At 42.2% G+C, this 19,119-nt stretch overlaps 1 protein-coding gene across 8 annotated transcripts in view; it reads right to left on the minus strand.

The window, feature by feature from the left end:
• clasp2 (cytoplasmic linker associated protein 2) overlaps positions 1-19,119 on the minus strand; it is a 332,562-nt gene that overhangs the window by 197,099 nt on the left and 116,344 nt on the right. For all 8 annotated transcript variants that reach the window (XM_060822878.1, XM_060822864.1, XM_060822868.1 and 5 more), the window contains exons 10-12: positions 6,160-6,252; positions 2,163-2,308; positions 158-293 (exon numbers count right to left, since the gene is read on the minus strand). In XM_060822878.1, coding sequence (XP_060678861.1) covers positions 158-293; positions 2,163-2,308; positions 6,160-6,252 — 375 coding nt within the window. The remainder of the gene's footprint in view (positions 1-157; positions 294-2,162; positions 2,309-6,159; positions 6,253-19,119) is intronic.

The raw sequence follows: 19,119 nt of genomic DNA on the forward strand, positions 1-19,119 counted from the left end.
ATTTATTTAAGATTTAATTGTATATCAATGTTTGTACTTGAGAGTTTTGTTTATTTTTGTAAACTCGTAAAAATGTTAAATTTCTAATAAAAATATCTAATAAAAAAAAATCGCTAAGGCAAGTTTGAAGAAAAGACGCATAACACAATGTACTCACACGGATGATGCACCTAATTGCTGCTACTCCAGATGTTGCCATAACTTTTGCACAGTTTGGGACGAGGTTAAACAACGTAGGCACAATGGCTTCAGCACTATGATCAAATTTGTTGCCTAAATGTGTTGACAGGTGGCTGTGTAACAGAATTCCAACAAATGCATTTTGATTAATTTAAAGGCAACATTGTTTCCTGTTAAACATATCTGCAAGAAAGGAATAATCATAGAATCATAGAATCCCTACAATGTGAAAACAGGCCATTCAACCCAACAAGTATCCTACTCAAAGAGTATCCCACCCAGACCCACTTCTCCACCCTAGTACTCCACATTTCTCCTGACTGATGCACCTAGCCTACACATCCCTGACACGATGGGCATTTTGGCATGGTCAATTAATCTAACCTGCACATCTTTGGACTGTGGGAGGAAACCGGAGGACCCAGAGCAGACCCACGCAGACACAGGAGTATGTGTAAACTCCACATTGACAGTCACCCTGGGCTGGAATCAAATCCGGGTCCCTGGCGCTGTGAAGCAGCAGTGCTAACCACTGAGCCACCATGATGCCCTAACGATTGAGTTTGAACAGCATGAATACACAAAAGTAACTCAATTTCTCACTGACCTGCACAACTGAATTTTTTTTATCCTAAAAATAATTCCCTTCTTGTGAAATTAACATTTCAGTCACAACATTTCTTAATGGCAAATACAGGCAGATGAAATTTTAAAATTAAAAAAAAGTAAAATACTCAAATAACTGGTAGTTATTTACAATAATTAAATTACAATTCATAAATTCTATAACTTAAGATGTTCCTTTGTATGTATATTGAAAATCAAATTACTCATCTTTTTAAAAAGAGCTATTTTGGCAACTTTATATCCGTCACTGATTTAGACAACTGGATTTCCCAAGTAAGGGTTCTACTAAATATGCTTAATTTCAAAGTTAGTCAATCAAAACGCAAGCATTCTATTCAAAGGTGTTTACATATTAAATGTCAAAGGTATTTACATACTAAATGAATGAGTCCTTCCCTGTGATAAACCTATTTTATATGCTGGAAACATTTCATTTTTCAACTAGTTAAATACAAACAAATTCAATAAGTATTAAACTATTTCAAAATCACATCAGTGCAGTGAGCCAGAATTTGCTGTAGCATCCGCCTATAGTCTGGTAGCATTGCGGTCATTGGACAAGGGACCCAGAACCCCAGGCTAATGTCCTGGAGACATGGGTTTGAATCTGATCACAGTAGATGGTGAAATCTGACTTCAATTTAAAAAAAGGTTGACATGTCATCACACCCTTCCACACAAAACAAAATGCCGATAAGGTTGCCAAATGCAAGCTAAATACAATATTTAGGACTCTTTTGAACAAAAAAACCCAACACTTCAATAACGAGATTTTAGACCTCTGGTTTAAATAGGATGGATAGAAAAGGAAGGTGAAGTAAAGGAGGATTTAAGGTCAAATCAGATAATGAAAGATTGAATTGAGAGTGTAAGAAGCAACAATATATTTTTCTATGCAGCTACTTTGAAATTACCTCCTAAAAACCAAAACCTAATGGAATAAGTTTCCTTACATATGACAGTTAACATTTGGCACCAGAAAGACTAATTGATACTCATTAACTCTTATCACATTGTAAAAAGGTGCTTACACTTGTAAAAAGAAATACTGATTTGCTGGGGTGAGTTGGTAGAATTACAGCCACTGGCCTTGCCATATTTTGAGAGACTACTCAAACTCCAACAACTGCTGTTTTACAGATCTTAATTGTCACAAAGGGTTCTTCAAATAAATGTTTGCATTTGTAATACAGGCATGGTAAAGAAAGCTCAACAGATTAGACTGGTGAGGATGTTTCTGAAATAATTTTGTATCCAGTAGATAACAGAATTTCACCGCATTTTCTTATTGTAACAATTCAAAGATTCTTTAAAATATATACAATAGGTTGAAGTGAACTTCCAACAATACTTACGCCACAGTAATGCAAGCTTCCCTGACTACTTGTGAGCGGAGATCTCTAGCAGACAATTTAAAAGCTCCTTCCAATAATCTTAAGTGTTGAAAAAAACAATCGTATTCTGTAGCTCCAGCAATCAGGAGTGATCGAATTTTCTTGAGCTGGAGAAAAAGGAAAAGTTTTCAATCACCTGTACACTTGTTTTACTGATGATTTAGTGTGTTTAACAGTTAAGTAGCTGAATTGGACAGATCAAGACAACAACAGAATTAATCCTTGGTTTGACTAAATTAACTGATTATTTTAATCTGCATGGGATGCCACAAAAGGCTCTTGACTTTGAATTACAGTGGGTATTAAAAGTTATACTTCAGAATTAGTCATGCCCCTAGCTATGTTGTTCTAGTACAACACTTGTATCTGTTATGTATGTAGTTGGGAGGATGTTACCCATTTGAGAAAGGGAGATAGGTGATCGGGAGGGAGGAACTAGGAACACCGTATAAAACCGATTGGACCTAACAGCACACATTCCTTGTTTGAGTTTACCCTCCATCTACCTCGTGTTTTATTAATGGTTCCAAATATAATAACATCTAACCTGCAAAGTGGAAAACTGCCTGGTATGCCTTGTCCACAAAAGCAGTGCAAATCCAACCTAGCCAGTGTTGCCTGATCAGTCTATTTTTTTATAATCACCAAAATGAGGGAGGGGTTGTGAACAGTTTGATCAAGCAGCACTTGTTCAATAACAACTTGGGTAACAACCATCAGTTTAGGCTCCACCAAAGCCATTCATCTCCTGACAGTATACAGTCATAGAGGTGTACAGCACGGAAACAGACCCTTCGGTCCAACTCATTCATGCCAACCAGATATCCTAACCTAATCTAGTCCCATTTGTCAGCACTTATATCCCACTAAACCCTTCCTACTCATATACCCATCTAGATGCCTTTTAAATGCTCCACCACTTCCTCTGGCAGCTCATTCCATACATGCATCACCTTTTGTGTGGAAATGTTGCTCCTTAGATCCCATTTATATCTTTCCCCTCTCACCCTAAATCTATGCCCTCTAGTTCTGGACTCACCCACCCCAGGGAAAAGATTTTGTCTATTTGTACTATCCATGCTCCTCATGATTTTATAAACCACGACAAGATCACCCCTCAGTCTCCAACGCTCCAGGGAAAACAGCCCCAGCCTGTTCAGCCTCTCCCTATAGCTCAAATCCACCAACCCTGGCAACATACTTGGAAATCTTTTCTGAATCCTTTCAAGTTTCATGACATCCTTCCGATAGGAAGGAGAATAGAATTGCACGCTATATTCCAAACGTGGCCTAATCAATATCCTGTACAGCCGCAACACGACCTCCCAACTCCTATATTCAATGCACTGACCAATAAAGAAAAGCAGACCAATCGCCTTCTTCACTATCCTATCTACCTGTGACTCTACTTTCAAGGAACTATGAACCTGCACTCTAAGGTCACTTTGTTCAGCAACACTCCCCAGGACCTTACCATTAAGTATATAAGTCCTCTCTGATTTGCTTTTCCAAAGTGCAATACCTTTCATTTAATTAATGAAATTAAACTCCAATCCTCATGACAGTATTATAGAGTCACAGAGGTGTACAGCACGGAAACAGACCCTTCGGTCCAACCTGTCCATGCCGACCAGATATCCCAACCTAATCTAGTCCCACCTACCAGCACCTGGCCCATATTCCTCCAAACCCTTCCTATTCATATACCCATCCAGATGTCTTTTAAATGTTGCAATTGCACTAGCCTCTACCACTTCCTCTGGCAGTTCATTCCATACAAGTACCACCCTCTGTGTGAAAACGTTGCCCCTTAGGTCTCTTTTGTATCGTTACCCTCTCACCGTAAACCTATGCTCTCTAGTTCTGGACTCCCCCAGCCCAGGGAAAAGACCTTGTCTGTTTACCCTATTCATGCCCCTCATGATTTTATTAAACCTCTATGAGGTCACCCCTCGGCCTCCGACGCCCAGGGAAAACAGCCCCAGCGTATTCAACCTCTCCCAATAGCTCAAATCCTCATGGCAACATTCTTGTAAATCTTTTCTGAACCCTGTCAAGTTTCACAACATCCTTCTGACAGGAAGGAGACAAGAATTGCACTCAATATTCCAAAAGGGGCCTCACCAGCGTCCTGCACAGCTGCAACATGATCTCCAAGCTCCTGTACTCAATACTCTGACCCATGAAGGAAAGCGTATCAAATGCCTTCTTCACTATCCTATCTATCTGGGGCTATGAACCTGCACTCTAAGGTCTATTTAGCAACACCTGCCAGCACCTTACTATTAAGTGTATAGGTCCTGCTAAGATTTGCTTTCCCAAAATGTAGCACCTCGCATTTATCTAAATTAAACTCCATCTGCCACTTCTCAGTCCATTAGCCCACCTGATCAAGATCCCGTTGTAATCAGAGGTAAGCTTCTTCATTGTCCACTACACCTCAAAGGTTGGTGTCATCTGCAAGTTTACTAACTATACCTCTTATGCTCACATCCAAATCACTTATTTAATAATGAAAAGTAGTGGACCCAGCACCGATCCTTGTGGCACTCCACTGGTCACAGGCCTCCACTCTGAAAAACACCCCTCCACCACCACCCTCTGTCTTCAACCTTTCAGCCAGTTCCGTATCCAAATGGCTAGTTCTCCCTGGATTCCATGAAATCTAATCTTGCTAACCTGTTTCAAAAGCGACCATAACAGCTGAACTGCTAAACAGTGGGGTGAGAGTGACTACCCTTGACATCAAGACAGCATTAAACTCAGTATGGCATCAAGGTACCCTAGCAAAACTGGAGTCAATTGCAATCAGGAAGAACTCCTGCCACCAAGCAGAGAGGAAGATTCTAGTTGTTGCAAACCAACATCAAGGCTTGAGCTCCAAAGTGGCAAGAAGCGTTTACAGATCAAGCACCAAGCAATGAACATTTTCAGCAAGAGAGATTCTAACCAACTTTCTTTCATATTCATTGGCACTACTATCAATATTTTAAAACAAATTTCTCAAGAGATGCATGTAACACTGGCTAGTCAGTATTTATTGCCAAACCCTAAATGGCCTTGTAGAGTTGGTGGTGAGTTACCATCTTGAATGATTCCAGGTCCCGAACGAATCCCTTACTGTCAACTTCTCCAGGGAACCAGAAACTAAATTTGATCAATAATGTAAATAATGTGACTTCACGAGCAGGACAGAGGTGAGAAATTATGTTCCTTAAGCAGTCCCTCCAGTGCTATTCCACATAATCAAGTCAGTAGTGTGATTGAATACTTCCTCTTGGCCAAAAGATTGCATCACCAACAACATTCAAGACATTTGAACTACATCCACAACATTTGGCAATCATATCCACCACCATTGCACCCACATCATGCATGACAGGAATTCACATAAAGCTCCTTAGAGCTTAGTACCCTCCTTCGGACCTCCCAAATCAATAACTTCTGCCAGTGTGGATAAAAGGTAGCAGATATTTGGGACCACCTACACATCCTCTCCAAGTCACACATCATCTTGACTTGGAACTATATCTTCGCTTCTTCACTGTCGCTTGGTCAAGGTCCTGGAACTCCCTCCTAACCGGACTGTGAGTGTTCCTACATCCCATGACTTACAGTGGCTCAAGGCGGCAGTACCTTTTCAAGAGCAACTGGAGTCAGCAATAAAAAGATGCTTATATACCATAAGTAAATAAAAACAATGACATTAAAGTGCCCAAATGATTAAATTACAGTCTGACAATTCTGAGATCACAGTCAAATCATGCTTGCTTAAGGCAAATAATAAGCCACAAAGATGAACAGTGTTGTGAAATCCCAGAGATGAAGTCAGCTATTCTACCCAGAAGTTGTCTTTAATACAATCAATATTTCCATCATGACCTTTAACAGTGTGCAAGAAAACATTTTTGCATGTCAGCATAAAAATATCCTACACACATGCACTGACATAACTTACTGCATTGGCTCGCTGATCCCAGTCATGCTTATCATCAGACAGTATTTCTCTTATTTTGTTCAGTGTTTCTTCAAGTTCTCTATTGGAAAAAATCTGAAAGACATGTCGAAAAGGGAAAGCATTTCAGAAAAAACATAATGTTTACTGAGAGATTTGTCTCACAGAAAATACATTATCTTGCATCAAAACAATTGGTAACAATTGCACTGCTGACCAGAACAAAATTACTTATTCCAAATATTAAATTTTAACAAGCGAACACTCAGGAATTAGGCTCAGAGAAATGCCCTTACAATTCACTCAATGTCTCTCAAGACAGATTTGGTATGTAGTCTTGCTATAGAAGGCAGCAGCTATGACAATATAAGACAACTTAGATTATATCTAAATACATACTATGATTTGAAGATACAGAGGAACCTCGATTATCAGAATATCAATTATCCGAATATCGAATTGTTCAAAGGGGATCTCAAGGCCCCAGCAGAAACATTATGTCAAAGAGCTGTTTCAACCCTAATTAAGTCTTTTGTTTACAATGATTAAAAATGGTCTTGGCTCACTGAAATGCTGCCGGGAACAGTCCTGGAAGGTCCAGGCACCATCTCCAAATGACTGACCCCCTACCCTCCCTCTCTCTCTCCCCCCACCTCACACTTTCCCTGGAGATCTACATAGGGATGAACCCTACCCCACCCACCCCCCCATAGACAATCTCTTCAACATTGTTCTGTACTGGCAGAGGTGGAACCTGTCAAAAAAGTTGTTGTGTGTGCACGCGCTGTTTGGAGACTTACCCCTCAAAGGCAGCAGTAGTCTTACTGTCGGTGTACAGTCCAGCTGCCCCAGCAGTGGGGACGGACGGGGGAGGGGGCACAGGTCGGACGGGGGTGGGGATGGACTGGGGTGAGGGGTTGGGGGCGGGCAGGAGCGGATGTAGGGTGGTGTTGGATGGGGGGAGCGAATGGGGGCATGGTGTTGGTATGGGTTGTGGGTGGGTGGAATTGGACTGGGTTGGGGTGGCAAGGGCATGTGGTGGGAGTGGATGGGGGGGGCGGTGTTAGATGGGGTTGGGGGCGGGCAGGCGGTGTGGGTGGGATTTCACGTGCAGTGTGCTTTTGCCTCATTTCCTGAACGGGGACCGGACTTCACATAAAACTCTGAGGCCCAGAGGAAATCAATTAACCAAATACTCAATTATCTGAATGAAAGAGTGCTCACCCATCTTGTTCGAATAATTGAATTCCTCTGTATTTGGAGGACTTTGAGTTCAAAGTTAACTTGTGAATAGAGTGCCTGTAGCTAGAGTCAAGAGTGTGATGCTGGAAATGCACAGCAGGTCAGGCAGCATCTGAGGAGCAGGAGAATTGACATTTCGGGCAAAAGCTCTTCATCAGGAATGAGGCTGTTAGCTGAGGGGGTGCAGAGATAAATGTGAGGGGGGTGGGGCTGTGGGGGAAGGTGGCTAAGATTGTAATAGGTAGATGGAGGTGGGGGTAATGGTGATAGGTCAGAGAGGAGGGTGCAGCGGATAGGTGGGAAGGAAGTTGGACAGGACAGGTTTTGAGGGCAGAGCCAAGTTGGAAGGTTGGAACTGGGAAAAGGAAGGGGCATGGGAAATGAGGAAACTGGTGAAATCCACATTGATGCCGTGGGGTTGGAGGGTACCAAGATGGAAGATGAGGCATTGTTCCTCCAGGCGTCGGGTGTTTAGGGAGTGGGGATGGAGGTAGCCCAGGACCTGCATGTCCTTGGCGGAGTGGGAGGGGGAGTTGAAGTGTTCGGCCATGTAGCGGTGGGGTTGGTTGGTGCAGATGTAATGGAGATGTTCTCTGAAACGGTCTGCGAGTAGGCATCCTGTCTCCCCAATTGGGAGACCGATTGGGAGTAACAGATACAGTAAATGACAAATGTGGAAGTACAAATAATTCGATGGATTTGGAAGGCTCCGTTGGAGCCTTGGACAGAGGTAAGGGGGAAGGTGTGGGCGCAGGGTTTGCAATTCTGGTGCAGATTTTGCAATTCCTGCAGTGGCAGGGGAAGGTGCCGGGAGGGGAGGGTAGGTTGGTGGGAGGTGTGGACCTGACGAGGAGTCACAGAGGGAATGGTCTTTATGGAAAGTGGATAGGATTGGAGAGGGAAATATATCTCCGTTTATAGGTGGCGGAAATGGCGGAGGATGATGCAATGTATATGGAGGTTGGTGGGGTGGAAGGTGAGGACCGGGGGGTGTTTTGTCCTTGTTGTGGTTGGAGGGGGCAGGTTCGAGGGTGGAGGTATGGGACGTGGATGAAATGCTCTGGAGGGCATCGTCAACCATGTGAGAGGGGAAATTATAGTCTTTAAAGGAGGAGGCCATCTGGGGTATTCTGTGGTGGAACTGGTCCTCGTGGGAGCAGATGTGGCAGGGGCGGAGGGGGAATAAGGAATTCCCAATTTACAGGAGGCAGAGTGGGAGGAGGTGTAGTGCAAGTAGCTGTGGGAGTCGATGGGTTTGTAGAAGATGAGAAATCCAAAAAGAAGATGAAATGACAAACCAATATAGTGATGTGAGCAGAGGCAAGTGAAGTGTCACAGGAGAAATAAAAAAATGTAAAAATAGCACATCAGTGAATCAGGTTCATGGAAGTGTGGTAGCAGATTGAATATTTTGAGTCCAATGACCGTTCTTCAGTTGTGCAATTGTGGTGGTTCATGGACTTTCAGGAGATGTTTGTTATAATAACACATTATAAACTTATGAGAAATGTTAAAGCTTATGGAATAAGAAGGTCAGTTCTGAAGAAGGGTCACTGGATCCAAAATTTTAACATTGCTTTCTCTCCACAGATGCTGCCAGATCTGCTTAGTTCCTCCAGCAATTTCCATTTGTGTTTCAGATTTCCAGCACCCACAATTCTTTGTTTTAGTTTCTTAAGAGTTTGGTCCTTTCTTTGTGAAATAATTGGACAGCTCACCACTGCTATTTATGCATTTCAAGTAGATTTCTGCATTCCCCAGCATCTATATTAAAACTGCAATAAAAATTCAGTTATTTTTCATTTACATGTTTTGCAGAGTATGTACTATATAATGCAAACTTATATCATACTGTAACCCTCAATTTCTTCCATTTTTGTTTAAGAAAAATGCTACATGCACCACCTCACCAAAGGCAAGAGTTTCTACAATAAGATACTGGGTTTTTAAAGATCATTCATTCATGAGATGAGGGGATCACTGGTTAGGCCTGCATTTATTGTCTATCCCTAGTTTCCCATACAGCAGTTAAGAGTCAACCACATTGCTATGGGTTTGGAGTCACATATAGGCCAAACCAGGTAAGGATGGCAGCTTGCTTCCTTAAATGGCAGTCATGAGCCAGATGGGTTTTTCTAATAATCAACAGTAGATCCACGGTCACCATTAAATTCTCAATTCCAGATTTTTGTTGAATTTTCTACGCGTTTTTTTTACACTTCCCAAGCTAAAGGGCACCATTTCCCTCCTTGTTCTACAAGAAAACTAATAAATACTTCTTCACTTAAGAACCCATCACAGAGATTTTGAGAAGAAGCCTCATTAAAAGCAATGAGCAGAATCTTACAGGGGGTCTGAGCGATGTGGGCTACGGCAAGATTTGTGGCAGAATTGGATGACAAGTCCAGTGAGGCACATCTTGACGTCAGAATCATTTTGCTTCATCTTCTATGCTTTTTATGAGCAGCGAGGTGTGTTTCTTGTGAGGCAGTGGTCAGTTGCCAAGTAAGAGGAATTTTAGTTTGTTCAATGACTTATTGACAGTTCAACTCACCTCATTAACATCCAGCTTTCTATGGGGGGAGGCACGATGGCTCAGTGGCTAGCACTGCTGCCTCACAGGAACCCAGGTTCAACTTCAACTTCAGGCAACTGTCTGTGTGGAGTTTGCACATTCTCCCCATGTCTGCATGGGTTTCCTCTGGGTGCTCTGGTTTCCTCCCACAATCCAAAGATGTGCAGGTTAGGTGAATTGCCCATTGTGTTTGGTGCGAGTCAGGAGTAAATGTAGGGTAGGGGAATGGGTCTAGGTGGGTTATTCTTCGGAGGGTCAGTGTGGACTTGTTGGGCTGAAGGGCCTGTTTCCATACTGTTGGAAATCTAATCTAATTACCAATCTTGCCAAACAAACTCAACACTAAGGAAATTTGAAATGGAAATCAGTGTGGGTACCTGGTGGATTCAGCTCATTGCGTGCTCCAAACGAGGTAGAGGGTGGCAGTGACCACTATTGTGGCCTTCACAGGAGTACATAGATGTGTAAAGTAGACATCACTAAGTTGCAGTAAGGGGTAGTTAGGACAGTTTTAGGCAAAGTTCAATATTGCGGGGTCTCCATATGGGCTGTGGGGTAGTGCAAGGAAAAGGGGATACTGAAGTTTCGGGTTGTACTGGCGACCAGATGGGGTCTGATGCCGCCAGTGTCCACCACAAGCTGCATTCTCTGTCAGTTCTTGAAATGCAAAGTACTAGAAACCGGCTGGAACAATGTCCGGGTTGGTGGAGTCAATGTCACTTTGATGGGCAAAAGCTCAGGATCCATATTCATTGATGAAGCAGCTGTTTACAAACTCCAGCAACATTTAATTTGCAATAATTTCATTCGCTATTTGCTATGCTTAAAGGTCACATGCTCATCAAAGACAATTTGCAGGGGATCTCAGATGGCAGCGATCTAAGAAGATTGCACTGCAGAGCTTCGCATCGCAGCAGGAGCGGAACGTCCTTTAACCTACCCAACCCAGGTCATCGGGATTTCGTGGAGCTCTGGAAAGATCGTGGAGTCCCAAGAAACGTGTAAAAATTAACTTACCTTTATTTTCAGCCATCCAGAGATGCCGAAAAAAGGAGGAGCATCTGAGGCCGGGTCTAGCAGTTCAGCCTGCAGCAGCCGCGAAGCTGATTACTCTCCAGGATCTGGTGAACCAGCTCTTGAAGACTCATGAGATGCTGGGGAAGCAAATTGAAGAAAAGCTGACTCCAATTTCTCTCATGCTGCAGAAACATGAGCCGCAGCTAGGAGACCTGGAGAAGAGGACGTATGAGATGCAGCACAGGGTCACAGTGGTGGAAGTTGATGCCAATTCATCCAAGGATGAGATCCAAGCCCTGAAGACGCAGGTCCATATTTTGCTTGACCAAGTGGATGATCTTGAAAACAGGGGCAGGAGAAAAAACATTTGGATCATCGGTCTGTCTGAGGGTAAGGAAGGTGAGCGGCTTGCAGAATTTGTTGAGGACTGGCTTCTGAAATTCCTTGACTTGGAGGCTGGCATGAGAGGATTGAAGATAGAGAGGGCTTATTGGGTCGCAGCGTGGAGATCGGGTCTGGGACAACGTCCTCGTCGTCTCCTGATGTGGTTCCATCATTACCGGGATAAGGAGAGATCATAGAGGCTTCCAGAGTCCAGGGGAAGGATTCGAAGGCCCTAATTTACGAGGGCTCTAAGATCATGCTTTTTCAGGACTTTTCAGCAACGGTGATCTAGAAACGTAAATCTTATGAACGGTATCAAGAGGAGACTGAGGGAGCTTGGGATTCAGTCCCCCAGCTCATCCCCTTAAATTTTTGGGAGATGCTTTTTCTAAATTGATCAGTCTCGAGTCCCGGCACATCATTATCGGGGAGATTTTAACTGTCTCATGGATCCCACAGTAGACATGTTACCCAAAGGTCCCTCGATACCCTCTGTACAAACTAAACAGTTAGTGGATCTGTGTGGGGAATTAGGGTTGGTGGACGTCTGGAGGCAACTCCGCCCTAAGGTAGTGATTTCACATTCTTCTCCAATCTACACAGATGTCACACGAGGATTGATTTTTTTTCTGACCACTGTGGTAACCTTGGATCTGGTGGCATTTTGTACAATTGGTAATGCTCCAGTGTACCTTATGGTTAAGACTAAGGACGTTATAGTGGATTCAAGGTACTGGCGAATGGATCCTTTTATGCTCATGGATAGTAAGTTTGTGAAGTATTTCTCTAGGGAATTTCGGGCATTCCTAGACATCAACATAGGCTCGGTTGATAGCTCATCTATTGTCTGGGAAACTGCCAAAGCCTATGATAAGGGGTTAATTATTTCACATTCCACCAGTAGGAAGCGGCAGAAGGGTGAGCAGCAATGTCTCCTTGAAGCACGGTTGAAGGCAACCGAGAAGGCCTACTTTGACAAATCCTTGTTGGTTAAACTACAGAGGATTACAGCACTGCAGCCTGCACTAAAGTCTGTGCTCATGCAGATGGCAAAGAAAGAGCTGTTGACAAGCCAGGCAAATACTTAGCATACCTTGCCAGAAAGAGGAGTGTCCCACAAACCGTTACGGCGTTTAGGGAGGGGTCTGGGAACCTAACATGTGATTCTAAAAAGATTAATGTGGCATTCCACAAATTTTACTCTAAGTTATACCAATATGAGGATTGTGAGGAGGGCCAGGCCAAAATGGAATACTTTTTTTAGAGATCTGAAGCTCTTCGGTGTGACTCCCGAACAACAGTCCTCTCTCAATGTCCTATTATCAGAGCAAAAAGTGCACGATGCTGTGAGGCAGCTTCAGAGCGGAAAGAAGCCCGGTCCTTATGGACCTCCCAGTGAATTCTATAAGGAATTCATAAGTATACTGTCAGGCCCAGTGCTGAATATGTTTAATGACTCATACAGTCATAATTGTCTCCCACCATCTCTGAGAGAGGCCAATATTTCACTTATCCTTAAAAAAGGGAAGAAGCCGGAAGAATGTGCTTCTTACAGGCCCATCTCGCTCTTAAATGTGGACTTTAAAATCCTCTCTAAGGCACTTGCATTAAGGCTGGAGGCTGTGCAACCCTCTCATGGGCTTTATAAAGGGCCATAGATCCTCCAATAATGTTAGGAGGCTGCTTAACATAATTCAAGCATGCCAACAGCAGTCAATACAGGGATTGATGATTTCTTTACATGTAGAGAAAGCGTTTGACCAGGTTGTGTGGCCGTACCTTTTTTATATTCTAGAGTGGTTTGGTTTGGACGAAGTCTTCATAAGATGGGTAAAGGTTCTCTATAGTGTAGCTCTCGCGGCGGTCATTACCAACGGGTTACGATCAAGCAATTTTAATATCTTTAGGGGCAGCCGGCAGGGCTGTGTTAGTGATTGAACAATTGGCAGAGGCCATTCGTGGGGATCCAATATATCAGATCCGGGTGTTGGATCAAAATTACATAAGATCTCATTGTGTCGTTATATGCAGACGATGTCCTAATTTGTTTGACAAATCCAGCAGGTTCAGTGCCTCGGCTGATACAATGCATTCACGCATTTGGCACTTTTTCAGGGTATAAGATTAATTTTGCTAAATCAAAGGCTATGCCTGTGGGTGGTCTTACAAAGGAGCTTGCTCTTCAGGGTGACTATAGATTCCCATTTAGGTGGTCACAGGGGGATTTTGTGTATTTGGGCATATTCATCACTCCAGTTCTGGATTGGCTGTTTAAAGCCAATTTGATTCAATTATTTGGAAAAATTAAACAAGATCTTCAAAGATTGGAGGCACTTCCAGTCTATTGGTTGGTTCGGATAGTGCTTATTAAAGATGAATATTCTCCCTCGTTTGCTACACCCTATACGGATGCTCCCCCTGATTTTCAATAAACAAATACTTAGAAGACTGAACAGCTGATTCAGTTCCTTTATTTGGCATCGTAAGCGGCCCCTCATTAAATTAACCAACTGCAGTTGCCTCACAGATTTGGGGGGGGGGGAGGTGTAGACCTTTCAGACATTAAAAATGACCAATTCAGCTTGCTTTTGACCAATGTGAGTGATTGGGTTTGTGGGGATCCTCTTTCAATATGGCTAGATATCGAAGCCTTCTAGGAGAAAGTGAGGACTGCAGATGCTGGGGATCACAGCTGAAAATGTGTTGCTGGAAAAGCGCAGCAGGTCAGGCAGCATCCAAGGAGCAGGAGAATCAACGTTTCAAATTCGCATGCTCCTTGGATGCTGCCTGACCTGCTGCGCTTTTCCAGCAACACATTTTCAGCTCAGATATCGAAGCCTCCCCGGCAAGGTACCTGTTTGCTGTTTTTGGACAAGATGAGGACAGTTAGGGAATATTGCCATAACCCAATAGTCATCAATACTGTTAAAGTATGGAGGCAATTCGACAGAGGGAAGGCAATATTGGCAAAACATCCTTGTTTACACCTTTAGTGGATACGCTGAGTTTTTAACCGGGTATGACAGATTCAGGATTTAAACGTTGGGCAGCTAGGGGTATGTCTTGCATGGGCAATTTATCTGAGGGAGACATAATGATGTTTTTTGATAAGTTAGTATGGAAGTACGAGTTACCTAATAGAGACCTCTTTCGTTTTTTTCAAGTTAGGGATTTTATTTTTAAAAAAGCACACTTTTGACTGATCTCTGCAAATCTGACATAGAGAGGGGGGTGCTAAGGGCTAAGTGTACGCTCTCTGTCAGGACTTTATATCATCAATTGGGAGATGCCACCTCAGATGAGTCTGATCAACTCTGCAAGATGTGGGAAAGAGAGCTAGGTGTTGAAGTTTCCTCAGAGGCATGGGAGGATATTTAGGAGAATACAAGGAAGATATCAATTTGCAATAGGACCCATGCTTTACAGTTGAAGAGTCTCCCCAGGGTCCACTTGGCTCCAGACCGTTTGTCAAAATTTACATCAGGGGTATCTTTAGCATGTCCCAAGTACAAGGTCTGCACGGGCACTCTTACCCATTGTCTTTGGTCTTGCGATTGGCTTCAAACATATTGGAATCCTGTGGCGGGCGCAAGGGAGAGGATTTTGGGTGTATTGGTGGAGAAGGACCCTATCACTCTCCTTTCGGGCCTACCTACTGTATTTCCTACAGACGTGCATAAGAAAACAACTTTTCAATATTCTCACGTTCTGTGCAAGGAAGAATATCTTGTTCGGTTGTCGGGTTGGCGGAAGATTGTTATGGAGCATATTCCCCTGGATTTTCTCATCAATATGGTACATCACAAAACTGAGAACTTTTACAAGACATGGCAGCCCTTTTTGGAATACCTGGACGCAGATTTATCTGCCACACTAATAAGGGCTTTTATATAGTCATACTGATTGTGTTTCACGAGTCCAATATCCAAGGAGGAGGAACTGTGAATGTATGAGTGTTTTGTTTGGCTGGACTGAGTTATTACTATTTATGTGTTTGTTGTTGGTTATTTATTAATTTAGTTAAATAGCTAGTTTAGGTTTTTTAAATTTTATATTTTTCTAGATACGTTTATACGTTTGTACAGGAGGGTGGGTTGGGGATTTTTTTTTATTTGGGTTTATTTTTGTACTGTTTTGCATTGCATTGTTTTGTACATGTTGTAATATTTTAAAAATCTATTTTTTCTTAATAAAAATATATTATTAAAAAAAAGACAATTTGCAACATCCCACTGGTGTTTGAAAACTGAGGATTGCCATCTTTGCTTTCTCTCCACAGATGCTGCCAGATCCGATTTTGAAGTTAGCAGCAATAATATTACAAAGACAAACAATGGCTGAAGAGGATCATTACTTGTGCAAGGGTGTTGTGAGAGCAACACAAATCACACGTCATGTCAATGTAATAATGGCCTGTTGATTGCACTGAGAAGATGAGGATTAGATGTGGGTCTGAGGTAGAAAGACTGGAGGAGCACTGACACATGATAGTCATGTAGCTGGCGCACTACCTTTACCAAGTTGCTGCACATGCTGAACCTGAATGTGGAAGGATGACAGAGACTTGTCCTTCATTCTTAGCATGTGCATTTCTAACTGTATGGAGAAGCATGCTCAGCCATGTGCTATGGATCTGCAGGCCAGACCAGGCAAGGACAATAGTTTCTTTCCCTAAAGAATATTAGTAAAGCAGATTGATTTTAGTTTCATGGTAATTCTTGGACTCTTAATTCCATATTTTTATTGAGGGTCAGTACCAGTGCCAGGCAATGATCACCACCACTCGTTGTCATTCAATGCATTACCCTTGTTGAATATCTATACTAACAACGTCCTGGGACTTACCATTGTTGGAAACTAAAGTGGGCCAGCCACATATATACGGTGGCAGCAAGAGCATGTCAGAGGCTAGGAACCTTACAGTGAGTAACTTACTGCATAACATGCCAAGGCTTAAATCCATCTACAAAATACAAATCAGGAGTGTGATGGAATATACCACACTTTCTTACAGCTTCAATAAGATGTTTGATAGCACTCAGGACAAGCAACTGTTATGAAGGTGTAGAAGTGTACTGTACCTTTAAGAGAGTGAAGAACTTAGCAAGCACAGAGAGTGCTGGAGAATTTACAATGTAATATTTAGTCCAGCAGCTAGCACTGGCTGAGTAGCTATGAGACAAATAAAAACAAATTTGAATTCAGCCAATCAGTTTAAATTATACCTCAAAATACCAACCTCCAATCAAGTTTGAATTTAGGATATTGACAATATTAAAAACCAATGAAACATTCTGATGCATTGGGATACAAGACTGGGAAAAAGTGAACAGTTGATGGAAGACCTGCCAAGTAAACAATATATGCAGACTACATGGAGAATAGCTCTCTTAAAGGTACCTTTATCTATCAATGTCCTGTGAAACAGAAAACCCTAACAAGAAGAAAATAGTACAGAGGAAGACACAAATAGAAGATTCAACAAGCTGACTGGATTTGAAATTTGAATTTTTCTGTAATTCTTAATCAGGGGTTTATCGTACAGTATTATGTAAGGGAAAGTAAAAGATAGGTTTAGATAAATGAGTTGTGAATAGTTGTTAATTATTCTCTGTTAATTTTTTTAAAAACTACACTTGTAAATTTTTAGTTTAAATAGCAACTTTTGGGATAGTTCTTTGCCTCTTAAATTTTCAGATTACAGCATGGGGTGAATCTTTTCTGCGTCGGGTTTAAATTCGCTGGGGATTTACCCCATGTCGTAACAACATGCACATATACTCCCTCTACCACCTACGCAGTGTGTGTCATCTATAAGATGCACTGCAGAAATTCACTAAAGCTTCAAAGAAGGCACCTTCCATCATCATCATCACCACCACCTATAAGAGCAAAGGTAGGAGATATATGGGACCATCGCCACTCCTTTCTGAGAACTCCCCAGCTTGACTTGAAAATATATCACTGTTGCTGGGTTAAAGACATGGAATTCCCTTCCTAACAGCATTATAGGTATACTCACACCAAATGGGTTACTTCAATTCAGGAAGACAGCTTATTATCACTACCTCAATCACAATTAGGGATGGACAATAAATGCTGACTCAGCCAGCAAAGCCCACATCCCCTGAATAAGTTTTTTTTTTAAAAAGTCCCAGTTTCTGATCTGTTCTTCCAGCCATAGTATTTAGACGGCTGATTCAGATCAGTATCCAGTCAATAATAACCCTACAATGTTGATGGCAAAGTGACTGAATGTTAAGGTGAAGTAGCTGGATTTTATCTTGTTAGAGATGGTCATTCTCTAGTGGAAACATTACTTGACACTCTTCAGCACAAGCCTGAATGTTGTCCAGGTATTACTGCATATTGTCATGCACTGCTTAAATTCTTGGAATTGTCAACAATATGGGAAAAATACCCATATGGTGTGTAAATTTTCTCCACCACTTTCCTTTCTGAGTAGTATTTTAGCTGATAGCTAATTGTATCTTATATCAATGGAGGAGATGATGGTGTTGTGGTACTGTCATTGGACCAGTAATCCAAAGACCAAGCCTCGAATTTGGTTTTGAATTCAATGAACACCTTGACTTAAACGTCCATTGCAATAAATAATAAGTTTGATTCACTAATATCCTTTCCAGAAGGAAGGCTGCTGTCTTTATCAGTTGGAATGATTGATGGAAAGTTTTGCACAAAATCTTGTGCCAAGTTGATGTTGGATTCCTCCATGCTCTGTGATTACTGCTACAACCAATCTAGATTCTAAATGATTCTACTTTATACCCAAACAATGGAGTTAATTCTTAATTTCCTTCTGAAATGGCAAACCATTCAGTGTGAGAATGGAAAACATAGCCTGTCAACACGCAAATGTCTTCCTTATTGACATCTGGGGACGAGTGCCAAAAGAAAAGCAAGAGCCTGACACAGTCATAGTCTCAGAATTACCCCTTTCATACAATGTACCAGACAACATCATCATCCCAATGGTGATTACACAGTGGCATACAGTCAGAGAGGTGCCCCAGGAATCCTTAACATTGATGTCAGAGTCCATGATGTCTCATCACATCTGATCAAGTGTGGGCAAGGAAAGATCCTGGTGAGTACCATGTACTACAATCCCACAGCCAGGCTGATGAATCAATATTTCTTCATGTTGACTAGCACTTGAAAGATGCATGAAGGTACAAGGACATAGACAGTAGTCTGGGTGGGATATCTGAATGTCCACCATCAGGAGTGGCTTGGCAGTATACCACGGACCAAGCTGGTCAAGTCCTAAAGGAAACAGGTTCCCATTCTGAGCTGCAACAGGTGATGAAGGAAATAACAACAGGGAAAAACATATTTAACCTCATCTTCACCAATCTGTCTGTCATAGATGCATTTGTCCATAACAGTTTTGGCAAAAATGACCACTGCACAATGTCTGTTGAGACAAAGTCCCATCTTCACATTGCAAATACCTAATATCATATGTATGACACTATCACTGTACTAAAATGGATAGATGTGACCAATGGCTTTCCGCAGGGACCGGTGTTGGATCCACTTCTGTTTGACATTTAGAAAAGTGATTTGGATGAACACATCGGAAGCATGGTCAATAAGTTTGCAGATGACACCAAAATTGGTGGCATTGTGACAGTGAAGAATGTTATCTAAGATTATAAAGAAATCTTGGTCAATTGGGTTAGGGGGCTGTGGAGTGACAGATGCAGTTTAATTTGGATAAA

This window comes from Hemiscyllium ocellatum, chromosome 4, assembly GCF_020745735.1.
Source record: "Hemiscyllium ocellatum isolate sHemOce1 chromosome 4, sHemOce1.pat.X.cur, whole genome shotgun sequence".
NCBI lineage: Eukaryota > Metazoa > Chordata > Chondrichthyes > Orectolobiformes > Hemiscylliidae > Hemiscyllium > Hemiscyllium ocellatum.